Consider the following 15,571-nt stretch of genomic DNA (forward strand, 5'->3'; position numbering starts at 1 on the left):
CGGAGAATTTAGCCACCGGAAAGAGGGCCCAAATCCGGTTATTTGGTAACCGGAAGGGGTATAAATCGAAATTCATTCAAAAGTTGGGTAGATTTCATAATTCCATATTTTTTTTGGGTATTTCTAAAAATTTCGGTTATTTTTTTTTTTGATGGTTTATATGGTTAGTTAATGCTAGGGACATGACCTCTGTATTTTTTTTATGAAAACATGACCTCTGTTGAAATGTGTTACAGTGAGTATACCCTTAGTGCGTATCCTCTGGGATATCTCAACTTTTGCGTGACCGACGTGTCCGGTGCCTATTCGGGGGTGATGTGGGGGGCGTGCTTTGAGATTCGTGTATAACGCAATTAAACGGTTTAGATTTTCCATAAAGTCACGCAAAATTTGAAATATCTCAGAGGATAAGAATTCGTATACCCTTAGGTCTCCTCCTCTCCGTCTCCATATTTAAATTGACCCAATTGAAATGTTCGGGTCCGCCCAGCACAAATCCCCTCCCCGTCTCCTTCTTCTCTTCGTCTCCTTCTTCTCTGTTTCGCGCAAGAAGGCAGAACCCTCCCTGTCTCTCCTCTTGCCGCTGCCAACTCTGCCCCACTCATCTCACTCGCTCTCTCCATTTTCTTTCTGACAGCCATGAGGCGAGGTGATTTCGTTGGAACCGGCCATTTCTATTCCTCTCCATCTCGTGCTTGCTCTAATCGGGTAAGTTTTAGCACCTTGCCTTTTTCTGTGATGGTGCTGTGAAAGATTGAATTTTTGCAGCTTGCTCGGGTTGTTGATTTTCCCGGCAAGCCAATGCACGTGGCTGTGTTGCCGTGCTCAGGGGCGGATCCAGGATTTTAGTCAGGGGTAGGCACAAAACACTAATAAGAGCTCAAAAAAAAAATTTATCATATAATCTCATAAGTTAAAGTACAAAATGCTAACAAGACTATAAAACAAAAAAAATAGTATTGTTTTACATATAAAAAAATATATAATAATACCTATCTAGTCAAATCAAGTCGATGACGATGAACCAAGGTTGCCTCTACGGTTCTTCATATGTTGAAATCTTTGCATAATTCTTTCATTATTAACACCCTTGAACAAATCCCTCTCAATATAAGTAACCAAACAATCATTCAACCATTGATCTCCCATGCTATTTCTTGAGTCGTTTTTCACCACATTCATTGCCGAAAATACCCTTTCGACACTAGCGGTAGCCACCGGCAATATCAATGTCAATTTCACTAATTTATAAACTAAGGGATAAACAATATGTTTTTTCTTTTCCACAAGTTTTTGAGAAAGTTCAACTAATCCCCTTAACTCCAAAAAATCACTATTGCTTTTCAAATCCAAATGATAATTCTCCAATTGATTTTCTAGAGTACCAAGCTCCCATTGGTTGAAATCCGAGGGATAGAATTGAGCAAGTTTAAGCAACTTGTCTTTTTTAAATGAAGAAAAAGAATCATTTGGGTCTAAACATGACATACACATAAGAAGTTCGGTAGTTGTTTCCGTGAATCTATCATTAAGCTCTTGTAATTGCATATCAATAACCGTGTTAAACATTTCAACACGATAGTAATGCAAATTATTAAATCCCGTTGGCCGACGCCGTGATATACCGGGACGGATACCCTCCATGTCCGGAATTTCAATACCGTGTTTCTCACAAAATGCACACACTTCTTGGAATAACAATCCCCATTCCCTATCCCTCATTGTTGCAACCGAAGTTTAGCGGTTCTCACCAAACACATAGCATTAACCACATCTTGATTTTTACGTTGCAAGGCTTGGGATAAATCATTGGTGATGCCTAATAAATTTCTCATGAGATGACAATTAAACACAAAATCAAAAGAGCGCATCGTTTCCAATAGTCCAATTGCCTCTCCTCGATGTTCATCTTTTACCCCCTCCAATTCTACTTCCTCAATTACATCTATTGTGGCTGAAAATAATATAATCAAACTATTTAAAGTTTTGTAATGAGAACTCCATCGTGTCACATGGACGTGCAAGACTCATTTCTTGGTTCAAACCTTTTCCAGTTACAATCTCATCATTTGAAAGAGCTTCCACAATTTTCTCTAATTGTTTCTCACGTAATTGATCACGCTTTTTACAAGATGCACAAACAATATTAAGAATAGTAGAAACAATTTGAAATAAACGCCAAACCTTATTATGTTTCTTGGCCACCGCAACAAGAGTTAGTTGAAGTTGATGTGCAAAGCAATGCACATAGTATGCGGACCCATTTTCCCGCATGATTAATGTTTTGAGCCCATTGAACTCCCCTCGCATATTACTAGCTCCATCATACCCTTGGCCACGTAATCTAGAAAATGTTAGACCGTACTTACCAAATAAACTCTCAAGTGCCGTTTTCAATTGGAGAGATGTAGTGTTGGGAACATGAACAATACCTAGAAACCGTTCGACAACATAACCTCCTTTATTCACAAATCGAATCACAACTGCCATTTGCTCTTTGACTGAGACATCCCTTGACTCGTCAACCAAAACAGAGAACCATTCATCTCCCAGTTCTGCAATTACCTCCTTAATTGTCTCCTCTGCACAAGCATTCACTATCTCCTTTTGGATTGATGGTGCGATCAACTTTAGGTTTTGAGGACACTTGTCCAAAATCACCTTATCTATTTCTTTATTATGATCTCCTAAAAATCTCATAAACTCAAGAAAATTTCCTTGATTATTAGAGCTTTCGGACTCGTCATGCCCGCGAAATGCCAAACCTTGCCTCAAAAGAAGTCGAATTGTATCTACAGTAGCATTTAGTTGTATTCGATAATCTATATCTTCTTTAACACTATGTCTATCTAACACAGTTTGAATGCTTTGATTTTGATTCATCAAATTCATACACATCCTATATGCTTGGTTGTGCAAACTATTTGAATCACCGACATGTTCGTCAAACCCTTTCTTTGATTTCCAATTTCTATAACCCTCTCCAACAAAAATGGTCCTTCCACCTGAACCAACATAATTCGGTCTAAATAGATAACAACAAAGGCAAAATGCCGCATCTTTTTCAACGCTATATTCCAACCAAGTATTGTATTGGTTAAACCAATCTTTGTTAAATCTTCTCATCTTACCACCTATATCTCTTTGGGGAAAATTATGGTTGTAAGGTTGAAATGGTTTTTTTATTAGATAAGAACGACGTACACTGTCTTGCTCATTGGGGTTGTATTGAGATATAGGTGGCCTTAAACCAGGATCAGGAGGAGGTTCTTGTTCGGCACTATTAGGCTCAATTTGTCTTGGTTCTTGTGAAGTTGAACCAATTGGAGACTTAGGCACAGGCTTATAGAACTTGTTCATTTTTAATACCCTAAAATGTAGAATTCAATGTCATTAATTAGATCAAGCAAACTATACCCTTTCACCAAACTATATACAATTCACAATTCAAGATTTTCAACATTTCAATTCTCAATTCAAGCACACTTTAATTTCACAATTCAAGGTCTTCAACAATTCAAGGTCTTCAACAATTCATTTGAGAAATGTGTGAAATTGAGAAAGGATGTGCAACTGTGCAAGAAAGGTTTGAAATTGAGAAGGTTATGAATTTTCTACATGAATTATGCAAGATATTAATTTAATTAGTCAATTCAAACTAGCAATTGAGATCTTACAAAAAAAATTAAGAGAAGGAGAAGGGTGTGCTGATGCGTGAAGAGAGCGGGCGGAGAAGGAAGAGGCACGATTCTTCTCTCTAGTGGGCTGGCGCGTGACAACGTGAGGCAAAGGACGGAGCCGCGGAGGTGCCGACGGGTGGTGCTGCTGCCTGGCGTGACTTAGCGATGACCTAGCGGAGGTCTTTTTTTTTCTCAATGGTCTTTTTTTTTTTCGTTTGCTCTCTGGCTCCAGAGATGCATCACGCATAGGTCTTTGTTTTTTTCTTTTGGTTTTGCTCATCAGAATATCTAAATTTATCTGGAGCGGGCCTTGTTATTTAAAGCCTGTTATTTATTTTTTGGTTTTGCTCTCTAGCTCCAGCGATGCAGTTATAATTTTATCTGGGCCTTGTTATAATTTTATCTGGGCCAGGGTTAGGCACTGTATCTGAACCAGGGTTAGGCACAAGAGTAAAAACGTACTGGGCCTAAAAAAAAATTCAAATTCAGGGTTAGGCAAGTGCCTAACCCTGGGCCTATGTGGATCCGCCAATGGCCGTGCTCTCTGACTTGTGCCTTGGCTGTGCTCCCTGCTCTGTTCTGGTTCTGTTTCATATTAGGTTTCGTCTTCAATTTTAGTTTCCTCTTTTTTTTGGTTGCTCAGGAACTTCTTTGAATTCCTTGTTTATTCTCTGAGAAGAACAAAATAGGGCGCCTCTGCCTCGCTATACTCAGATGTTTACACGGGCTTTCAACCTCCTTCAACATCAAGAGAGGAGGAGAAAGGAGAAGGAAAAGGAAAAGGTACCCTTTGTAACTCCAACTGAAGCATATCATCATGGATCTATTATATTGTCTGTGGAGAAGAAAGAGACCGGCACTCCCGGAGGTACAAAAGAATTTTCTTTACCTAAGTATATTTTTATGTGGTTATCAAAATTACCCAAATATAGAAACCACTTTTCCTTCAAAAATGTAACAAAACAAGCAGAAAAGGGAAAAAAATGCAATATAGCTTTTAGTTCTTGCTAAAACATATCAATTGTAGAACTTTTAAGTTGTCTCTGGATTTTCTGAGAATTTCTCTTGTTCACCTTGGTTTCCTAAATTATTGAAAACTTAATGACAGATACACTGGAGCAGTTAGGCCAAAAGGCATCTGGATCAATGCAGAGTGGGTTGGCCACTGCGGAGGCAATCCGGGAAGGACGAGAAAAAATCATGGCAACGGTCTCCTCTAAACCCAGCAAAATTGCCTCTGATTTTACATCATCTGTCCCGCTTGTCAAGAAGCAGCAGCAGCCAGTTGCTAGTAAGTGGTTTTTATTGTAGTTATCATATTATATTATTGTTCTTCTGTTACATTGTATGGCACTCAAGATGCACAAAAAATACAAAAACAAAAAAATAGATCTGGTGTGGGCAACCATTAGTTCTATAGCTTTATTTTGCTAATTAGATTTGTAAACAAAATAGGTTAGACCTGTAACAGTACACTCTAGCTGGTACTGACACGCACCACATAGTGATGGTACCTAACACTGATAGCTATCTCTACAAAAAGGGTTGTATTTAGGAAATGTATGCTCCAAAGTATCACAAGATTTAACAATGTAATGTTCTGCAAAGTCCTTGAAGTAAGGATTTGCATTTGTCTGGTCAATTATATAAAGATTGTATTGGGGGTAATTGTAGAGAAGAGAATAGTAAGAATTCCAGCGCTGAAGGCTGCGGAAGCGAATAGAAGACTAGAAGAGAAGAAAAGAAATGAGCGTGAGCTGCAGAATGCAGCAATGAAGGCTGCCATGGCATTCAAAAAGCAACAGAGGGAGGAGAGAGACAAGAAAGAGAAGGACAAGGAAAAGAAGCACAAGTGCACAGAGATAGATCGTCAGACTCAAAGGGAAGAACAAACCAAGAAAGAACCACCGAGGAGAGCTCGTGTGGTCAGAGAGGTGAAAGAAGTGCAGTGCAATGTTATTGTAAGTCTACACCTTTTATTATGTAATTTTTTTTTGCGCTTGTCTGTGTTTGTTGGTTTATGATGAGAGACCTTTTGCTGCACCTTTTCTTGTTGTCCGTAACAGGGAGAAGCCTATTCATGGAAACATCTGTATAGCCTGTTAATGGAATTACATTAGGAACATGTCTTTTTAGACAATTCTTCTACAGGGAACACAAGTTAAACACATAATTGCTTATGTAATAATTTAAAATTAACGCAACACAGTTAAAGCTCCTTATGAATAGACTGAGTCTGATTTGGAACAAGACTTGTGTGATTAATTGATTGTACTTTTGCATATTGTTTTCTCTGTTTGATATATATGATTTCAAATTGATAATAGGATGACAAAGAACAGTCAAAAAGGAAAGACTGTGGGAAAGAAGATGCTTTTGTCAGGCCCAGAGAAACAGGTTCCTCAATTATCATTATTGATGATATAGTAGAGGTTCCAGAATTGCCTAGAGTGGTTGAGAAGGTAAGATGAGCTCGATGAATTACTATTATTGGTTGATGTTGGAATTTAAGATTTACCTTACCTATTTGAAAATTGCAATTATTCTCTAACAGGATCCTTTACTCAGAGTCTCATACTAGTACCAGTAGAACCTCCTGGTTTGATTTAGGATAGTATGTCAAAAAGAACTTGCAAAGGACTTGAAAGAAAGAAAATGAAAAAGTATTGGATCCTACTGCTATAGTTATGGTACTTACATATTCTTGAGATTTTCAGAAACTATCTAAGAAGAAACCTCACTTTCAAAACCAAGGAAAAAAATGTTGTTTTGATAATATGAAATGTTGTTCACAACGACTAACATCTAATGTTTTTCCAGTCATATGAAATGTCCCCATACAAGGACTCTGATGCAGAAGGTGATGATGGCCTTCATGAGTTAGAAGAAGATATGACCGGGCGAAAGAAGTACATCCCTTCATGGGCGCGGTAATTTTCTTCACCGACTTGTTTGCTTGCCAAGACACTTTTCTTTTCCAGGCATCATTATTCACCCTACTCTTATTTTTCCAGGAGTAAACACTTCCTGATCAGTATTTTGCTAATATGCAAATTCATCTTGGCATCGACAGGATCCACCCAAGCCTATTTAAGAATTCAATGAAAATCTGAAATAGAATTGGAGCATAACGAATCCAAATGGTCCAGGCCTTGACCTGAACCCAAATAATCCAAAAGGACCTAGACCTGATTTGACTTAACCAGTACAACTTGGCACCTGAACTGCTAGGACCAACCTGTAGTTTATAAATACTAAAAGTGCTAGAGCTTGCATGTGAAAGATTTTGTGGCTGCTATTGGCAACTGATATAGATCTGGGTTTGATTTTTCAATGCACAGGTTGATGTTGCAAAGATTTGAAGGTTGATGTCTTTTGCTATTGGGGTTTGGGATTTGGGGTTTAGGGTTTGATATCATACTGTATCCTATGTGGAATTAAGTGGAATTATTGTATATTTATTGTAGCTTCTGTGGTTTTTAATATCATACTGGACCCTATGTGGTATCTATATACGTTCAATATTTCTCTTGGTATTTACTATTTAAGATGAAGAACTTGGATCAGACAGTGAATTTTTGTAATGTAATTACTAATTAGGCATATATATACTTGGGTAGATAATTAAAAAATATTTTGGTCTACAGAATTATAGGGCATTTAAAATATTACTGCAAATAATACATTAGGAACCAGCTGATGCTCATCTGAAGCGTAGAAAAAGAACAGAGGTTTTACCAAATAATCAGTCCGTTTATTGGAACAAAAATCAGACAATGTGAATAATATATCATTATTCACCCTACTCTTATTTTTCCAGGAGTAAACAATTCATGATCAGTATTTTGCTAATATGCAAATTCATCTTGGCATTGACAGGATCCACCCAAGCCTATTTAAGAATTCAATGAAAATCTGAAATAGAGTTGGAGCATAACGAATCCAAATGGTCCAGGCATTGACCTGAACCCAAATAATCCAAAAGGACCTACACCTGATTTGACTTAACCAGTACAACTTGGCACCTGAACTACTAGGACCAACCTGTAGTTTATAAATACTAAAAGTGCTAGAGCTTGCATGTGAAAGATTTTGTGGCTGCTATTGGCAACTGATATAGATCTGGGTTTGATTTTTCAATGCACAGGTTGATGTTGCGAAAGATTTGAAGGTTGATGTCTTATGCTATTGGGGTTTGGGGTTTGGGGTTTAGGGTTTAGGGTTTGATATCATACTGTATCCTATGTGGAATTAAGTGGAATTATTGTAGATTTATTGTAGCTTCTGTGGTTTTTAATATCATACTGGACCCTATGCGGTGTCTATATACGTTCAATATTTCTCTTGGTATTTACTATTTAAGATGAAGAACTTGGATAAGACAGTGAATTTGTGTAATGTAATTACTAATTAGGCATATATATACTTGGGTAGATAATTAAAAAATATTTTGGTCTACAGAATTATAGGGCATTTAAAATATTACTGCAAATAATACATTAGGAACCAGCTGATGCTCATCTGAAGCGTAGAAAAAGAACAGAGGTTTTACCAAATAATCAGTCAGTTTATTGGAACAAAAATCAGACAATGTGAATAATATATCATTATTCACCCTACTCTTATTTTTCCAGGAGAAAACACTTCCTGATCAGTATTTTGCTAATATGCAAATTCATCTTGCCATCGACAGGATCCACCCAAGCCTATTTAAGAATTCAATGAAAATCTGAAATAGGGTTGGAGCATAACGAATCCAAATGGTCCAGGCCTTGACCTGAACCCAAATAATCCAAAAGGACCTAGACCTGATTTGACTTAACCAGTACAACTTGGCACCAGAACTGCTAGGACCAACCTGTAGTTTATAAATACTAAAAGTGCTAGAGCTTGCATGTGAAAGATTTTGTGGCTGCTATTGGCAACTGATATAGATCTGGGTTTGATTTTTCAATGCACAGGTTGATGTTGCGAAAGATTTGAAGGTTGATGTCTTATGCTATTGGGGTTTGGGGTTTGGGGTTTAGGGTTTAGGGTTTGATATCATACTGTATCCTATGTGGAATTAAGTGGAATTATTGTAGATTTATTGTAGCTTCTGTGGTTTTTAATATCATACTGGACCCTATGCGGTGTCTATATACGTTCAATATTTCTCTTGGTATTTACTATTTAAGATGAAGAACTTGGATCAGACAGTGAATTTGTGTAATGTAATGACTAATTAGGCATATATATACTTGGGTAGATAATTAAAAAATATTTTGGTCTACAGAATTATAGGGCATTTAAAATATTACTGCAAATAATACATTAGGAACCAGCTGATGCTCATCTGAAGCGTAGAAAAAGAACATAGGTTTTACCAAATAATCAGTCAGTTTATTTGAACAAAAATCAGACAATGTGAATAATATATCATTATTCACCCTACTCTTATTTTTCCAGGAGAAAACACTTCCTGATCAGTATTTTGCTAATATGCAAATTCATCTTGGCATCGACAGGATCCACCCAAGCCTATTTAAGAATTCAATGAAAATCTGAAATAGAGTTGGAGCATAACGAATCCAAATGGTCCAGGCCTTGACCTGAACCCAAATAATCCAAAAGGACCTAGACCTGATTTGACTTAACCAGTACAACTTGGCACCTGAACTGCTAGGACCAACCTGTAGTTTATAAATACTAAAAGTGCTAGAGCTTGCATGTGAAAGATTTTGTGGCTGCTATTGGCAACTGATATAGATCTGGGTTTGATTTTTCAATGCACAGGTTGATGTTGCGAAAGATTTGAAGGTTGATGTCTTATGCTATTGGGGTTTGGGGTTTGGGGTTTAGGGTTTAGGGTTTGATATCATACTGTATCCTATGTGGAATTAAGTGGAATTATTGTAGATTTATTGTAGCTTCTGTGGTTTTTAATATCATACTGGACCCTATGTGGTCTCTATATACGTTCAATATTTCTCTTGGTATTTATTATTTAAGATGAAGAACTTGGATCAGAAAGTGAATTTTTGTAATGTAATTACTAATTAGGCATATATATACTTGGGTAGATAATTAAAAAAGATTTTGATCTACAGAATTATAGGGCATTTAAAATATTACTGCAAATAATACATTAGGAACCAGCTGATGCTCATCTGAAGCGTAGAAAAAGAACAGAGGTTTTACCAAATAATGAGTCAGTTTATTGGAACAAAAATCAGACAATGTGAATAATATATCATTAGTCACCCTACTCTTATTTTTCCAGGAGTAAACACTTCCTGATCAGTATTTTGCTAATATGCAAATTCATCTTGGCATTGACAGGATCCACCCAAGCCTATTTAAGAATTCAATGAAAATCTGAAATAGAGTTGGAGCATAACGAATCCAAATGGTCCAGGACTTGACCTGAACCCAAATAATCCAAAAGGAGCTAGACCTGATTTGACTTAACCAGTACAACTTGGCACCTGAACTGCTAGGACCAACCTGTAGTTTATAAATACTAAAAGTGCTAGAGCTTGCATGTGAAAGATTTTGTGGCTGCTATTGGCAACTGATATAGATCTGGGTTTGATTTTTCAATGCACAGGTTGATGTTGCGAAAGATTTGAAGGTTGATGTCTTATGCTATTGGGGTTTGGGGTTTGGGGTTTAGGGTTTAGGGTTTGATATCATACTGTATCCTATGTGGAATTAAGTGGAATTATTGTAGATTTATTGTAGCTTCTGTGGTTTTTAATATCATACTGGACCCTATGTGGTGTCTATATACGTTGAATATTTCTCTTGGTATTTACTATTTAAGATGAAGAACTTGGATCAGACAGTGAATTTGTGTAATGTAATTACTAATTAGGCATATATATACTTGGGTAGATAATTAAAAAAGATTTTGGTCTACAGAATTATAGGGCATTTAAAATATTACTGCAAATAATACATTAGGAACCAGTTGATGCTCATCTGAAGCGTAGAAAAAGAACAGAGGTTTTACCAAATAATCAGTCAGTTTATTTGAACAAAAATCAGACAATGTGAATAATATATCATTATTCACCCTACTCTTATTTTTCCAGGAGAAAACACTTCCTGATCAGTATTTTGCTAATATGCAAATTCATCTTGGCATCGACAGGATCCACCCAAGCCTATTTAAGAATTCAATGAAAATCTGAAATAGAGTTGGAGCATAACGAATCCAAATGGTCCAGGCCTTGACCTGAACCCAAATAATCCAAAAGGACCTAGACCTGATTTGACTTAACCAGTACAACTTGGCACCTGAACTGCTAGGACCAACCTGTAGTTTATAAATACTAAAAGTGCTAGAGCTTGCATGTGAAAGATTTTGTGGCTGCTATTGGCAACTGATATAGATCTGGGTTTGATTTTTCAATGCACAGGTTGATGTTGCGAAAGATTTGAAGGTTGATGTCTTATGCTATTGGGGTTTGGGGTTTGGGGTTTAGGGTTTAGGGTTTGATATCATACTGTATCCTATGTGGAATTAAGTGGAATTATTGTAGATTTATTGTAGCTTCTGTGGTTTTTAATATCATACTAAACCCTATGTGGTGTCTATATACGTTCAATATTTCTCTTGGTATTTACTATTTAAGATGAAGAACTTGGATCAGACAGTGAATTTGTGTCACACCCCAAATCCACCGGGTCTGACAGCCTGCCGCGTGTATTTATCTAGTGTCACATATACACGCAAGGCAGTGGATCTTTTATATGCATTACCTATATCCTCATTTGTTGCGTCCGTGTAATGAACCTGAAAATAATCGGTGAGAGGGGGTGAGAATAAATTATCAGTGCGAAATTTGCCACAGTTTAGATTATTGGACTTGCAATCAAACTCTATATTCAACAATGAAACCCAAACAATAACAATGCAAACAGATATATATAACAATTCATAAATAACAGAATGCCAATGCTCGACAACAATTAATCAACCTGAAACACAGTTCACGGAATTTCCAATATGAATTTCAACACACAACATATATACTTGGCTTAACTCATTTCATTATGACTGGTAGCAACCACAGATGTTCTTTCGAGCTGAACCGTTATCAAACCCACATCTGTAGGGTTACAGACGCCTACAGATGGCCAACCAAGCTGGACCCTTTATCAGACACCCATCTGCAATTGCTGTTTGGCTTAACCCTTTCCTAAGGTCCGGTTACAAGTCACCAATACAGGTCAACTTGACAAATGCAATCACATGGAATCAAAGTTACCAATACAGGTCAACTTTGCTAAATCTCAAGCAAATATATCAAAGCCACACATATAGGTCAGCCTCGCAAAATCATCACAGGTCAACGCATAAGTCAGCAGCGTCACCTCATCCAGCCGCCTAAACAGGTCGGTCTGGCAAATTCGAACAGGTCAACGCATAAGTCAGCAGCGTCACCTTATCCAGCCACCTAAACAGGTCGGTCTGGCAAATTCTAACAGGTCAACGCATAAGTCAGCAGCGTCACCTTATCCAGCCACCTAAACAGGTCGGCCTGGCAAATTCGTAAACACAGGTCAACGGATAGGTCACCGTCACCTTATCCAGCCACCTAAACAGGTCAGTCTGGCAGATTCATTCACATCAAGAACAATTAATAGAACTAATCAAATAATAACCATACCAACATGCCAAATAACCTTAACCGAACAATTCAAATCATTATCATTTATGCAAGAATTCATATACAGCATGAATTCCAAAATATGCAACAATTAAGCATTCAACATGACAAACGAATAAACAGTTTAATTCCTGAAAATAAAGTATCAAAGAAGTCCAAGAATCCCGCACCTGATTGACGAGCGTACCGCTTAATTTAAACATCAGGCGTCTCGAATTGCCTCGCGAAATCTTGCTCGACTGAGCCTACACCTATATTATACGTTTACTTGGTTTAGTTCGGTTACATTATCAAAACTTAAATTCCAAAAGCCGTCTTTTAATTCGTCAATTCTTTTATACCTTTCGGCTCATTTACAATAATTTAATTCAAGTCCAATTCCAAATTTACATATACACATCATGTCATATTCATTTCAATATTACAAGGCTTATGAAATTACAAGTCCAATTCACCTTATTTATCCAATTAAACATTCAAAGGCCCAATTTACTCAATTATTTCTCTTTGGCCCATTTACGTATCAATTATTTTATTCTAATTCAATTTAATTAAAGGCCCATAATTTAGCAAAGGTTTACGCCTCTAATTAACGATTCACAATTTACTCCACGTCCATTTATAACATTTCTAATGCATAGGCCGGCCATAGCCTCAAACAATTTACATCTTCCAATTTGGTCCCTTATATTTATACAACTCACATAGGCCTTATATTTTATAATTCATACCCCTTATTTTTATAAAAATTCCCAAGGCTCGTATTTTGCACAAAACAGCCCTCAATTTAATTTATTTACATTTTTGGTCCCTGTCAAGTCAAGGACTGGTACACACACAAAATCAGCACAATACCAGTGGTATCACTGGGCCAATACCGACTGGTACCAGCAGCACATACACAACAACAACATGGATGTACTAGTCGCAATTTACCAGTACAACATCAACATAAAACCAGCAAAACAGAACAGAAAGCAAGACAACAAAGCGAACCAGCAAAACAGAAACAAGTCACAGGTCAGATCAGGATAGACACACCAGAAATCAACATCACGGCTCAAGCCTCAAGTCAGCACCATTTGTCGGGAAAATCAACAACCCGAGCAAAGGTGAAATTAACTACAATTCCCTTTAATTAATACAAATCACAATGGTCATATATTTTACAATTCTGACCATTAATAAAAATCATTTTGCAATATAACCCCTTATACTTAATTTATTCGAGCAAATCAATCGAGTCGGGAAAATCAACAACCCGTACTCGAAACTAACAAATTCACATCCTACGACATTAATCAATTCATTAAGACACAAATCAAGAAGTTTAGAAATTATTTTAGCAATTACCCGAACTAGAAAATGTCAAAAGAAGCGGCCGATTCCGAGGGTTTCGCCTCGCCTCGCGGCCATCTCACTCGAGCACTAGCAATCACCATAGCACCCCAAGATAGCACCAATCGAGCACCGAGGCAGCACACATCCTCAACCCTAGAAAGTAGGGTTTCATGGGAGGGGAGGGGGCAGAAACCGAGAGAGAGAGAGGGGCGGCTGTGGCTCTCACAGGCAGAGAGGAAGAGAGGAAGAGAGGAGAGATCGGAGGCGGGTCCGGTGGGGTTCGCCAGCGACGGAAGAGGGGAGGGCGGAGCCCTCTCTGATTTGGCGGAGAGGAGAGGAAAGGGGGGCGGGGCTGTGGGGGGTGGCGGGTCTGGCGGGTCAGACCGAGAAGAGAAGGAGAGATATGGGGCTGGGGCGCGGGCGGCTCGCCGGCGACGGGAGAGGGGAGGGGGCGGAGACCCCCCCTTGGTTTGGCGTAGAAGAGAAGACAGAGAGGGGGGGCTGGGTCTCACGGGTAGGGAGGGAGAAGAGAGAAAGAGAGGGAGAGGAGAGTGATGTTATTAATGAATGCTTCAAGATTCGTGCTAGATTAGATCCAAGGGTTCAAACAATTCTGAATTTCAATAGGATCTCATTTAATTGGTTTAAATCTGTTTCTCCTATAAATTCGAATCGAAGTTTCGTAAAAATTATTATAACATCGTACTATTATTTTAGGGCTATAATAATAATGTTTTTAATGTACATAATATCCAATTAGTCTGTATAATTTATTATGAACGAAATTTGAAATCTTTTATATAATGTTAATCATACAAAAGTTTGTATTTTAATCTCTTAATTAGAACTTCATATATTCGTTATAATATTTCAGATGTGAAATTCTAAATTTCATATTCGAATAATTTCGATATCAAATAACATGTTCATACACACATATTTCTAATCCCTAAATTTTATTATACATAATTGCATACATTATTTATTATTTCGAAATTTTAGTTTCATTTTAGTCGGTCAGGAAATTTCTGAACGATCGTTAAGTTAATCCAAATTTTTATTTAAGCCAAATTATCGATTTATCAATTTAATCTTGTTTTAAAATTTCGGAATGTAACAATTTGTGTAATGTAATTACTAATTAGGCATATATATACTTGGGTAGATAATTAAAAAAGATTTTGGTCTAGAGAATTATAGGGCATTTAAAATATTACTGCAAATAATACATTAGGAACCAGCTGATGCTCATCTGAAGCGTAGAAAAAGAACAGAGGTTTTACCAAATAATCAGTCAGTTTATTGGAACAAAAATCAGACAATGTGAATAATATATCATTATTCACCCTACTCTTATTTTTCCAGGAGTAAACACTTTCTGATCAGTATTTTGCTAATATGCAAATTCATCTTGGCATTGACAGGATCCACCCAAGCCTATTTAAGAATTCAATGAAAATCTGAAATAGAGTTGGAGCATAACGAATCCAAATGGTCCAGGCCTTGACCTGAACCCAAATAATCCAAAAGGACCTAGACCTGATTTGACTTAACCAGTACAACTTGGCACCTGAACTGCTAGGACCAACCTGTAGTTTATAAATACTAAAAGTGCTAGAGCTTGCATGTGAAAGATTTTGTGGCTGCTATTGGCAACTGATATAGATCTGGGTTTGATTTTTCAATGCACAGGTTGATGTCTTATGCTATTGGGGTTTGGGATTTGGGGTTTAGGGTTTGATATCATACTGTATCCTATGTGGAATTAAGTGGAATTATTGTAGATTTATTGTAGCTTCTGTGGTTTTTAATATCATACTGGACCCTATGTGGTGTCTATATACGTTCAATATTTCTCTTGGTATTTACTATTTAAGATGAAGAACTTGGATC

The 15,571-nt window shown here is 37.3% G+C and overlaps 1 protein-coding gene and 1 pseudogene across 2 annotated transcripts; one reads left to right on the forward strand and one right to left on the reverse strand.

The window, feature by feature from the left end:
* Window positions 1-917: 917 nt before the first annotated feature.
* Window positions 918-3,864, reverse strand: LOC144553879 (uncharacterized; annotated as a pseudogene). Its single transcript, XR_013511460.1, has 3 exons — window positions 3,678-3,864; window positions 2,046-3,370; window positions 918-1,954 (listed from the first exon to the last, which is right to left on the reverse strand). The product of XR_013511460.1 is annotated as an uncharacterized LOC144553879 (transcript).
* A 530-nt stretch (window positions 3,865-4,394) lies between these two features.
* LOC144553880 (uncharacterized) lies at window positions 4,395-6,614 on the forward strand. The gene is made up of 5 exons (XM_078302067.1): window positions 4,395-4,548; window positions 4,789-4,971; window positions 5,355-5,641; window positions 6,008-6,142; window positions 6,501-6,614. Exons 1-5 carry the CDS (start codon window positions 4,395-4,397, stop codon window positions 6,612-6,614), a joined length of 873 nt encoding a protein of 290 aa, XP_078158193.1.
* Window positions 6,615-15,571: the final 8,957 nt, after the last annotated feature.

This window comes from Carex rostrata, chromosome 5, assembly GCF_964058835.1.
Source record: "Carex rostrata chromosome 5, lpCarRost1.2, whole genome shotgun sequence".
Lineage (NCBI taxonomy): Eukaryota > Viridiplantae > Streptophyta > Magnoliopsida > Poales > Cyperaceae > Carex > Carex rostrata.

Coding starts and splice junctions, on each gene's coding strand:
- LOC144553880 (XM_078302067.1), top strand. CDS start 4,395: ATGTTTACACGGGCTTTCAACCTCCTTCAACATCAAGAGAGGAGGAGA. Junction 4,972..5,354: donor GCAGCAGCAGCCAGTTGCTA/GTAAGTGGTTTT, acceptor GGGTAATTGTAG/AGAAGAGAATAGTAAGAATT. Junction 5,642..6,007: donor AAGTGCAGTGCAATGTTATT/GTAAGTCTACAC, acceptor AATTGATAATAG/GATGACAAAGAACAGTCAAA.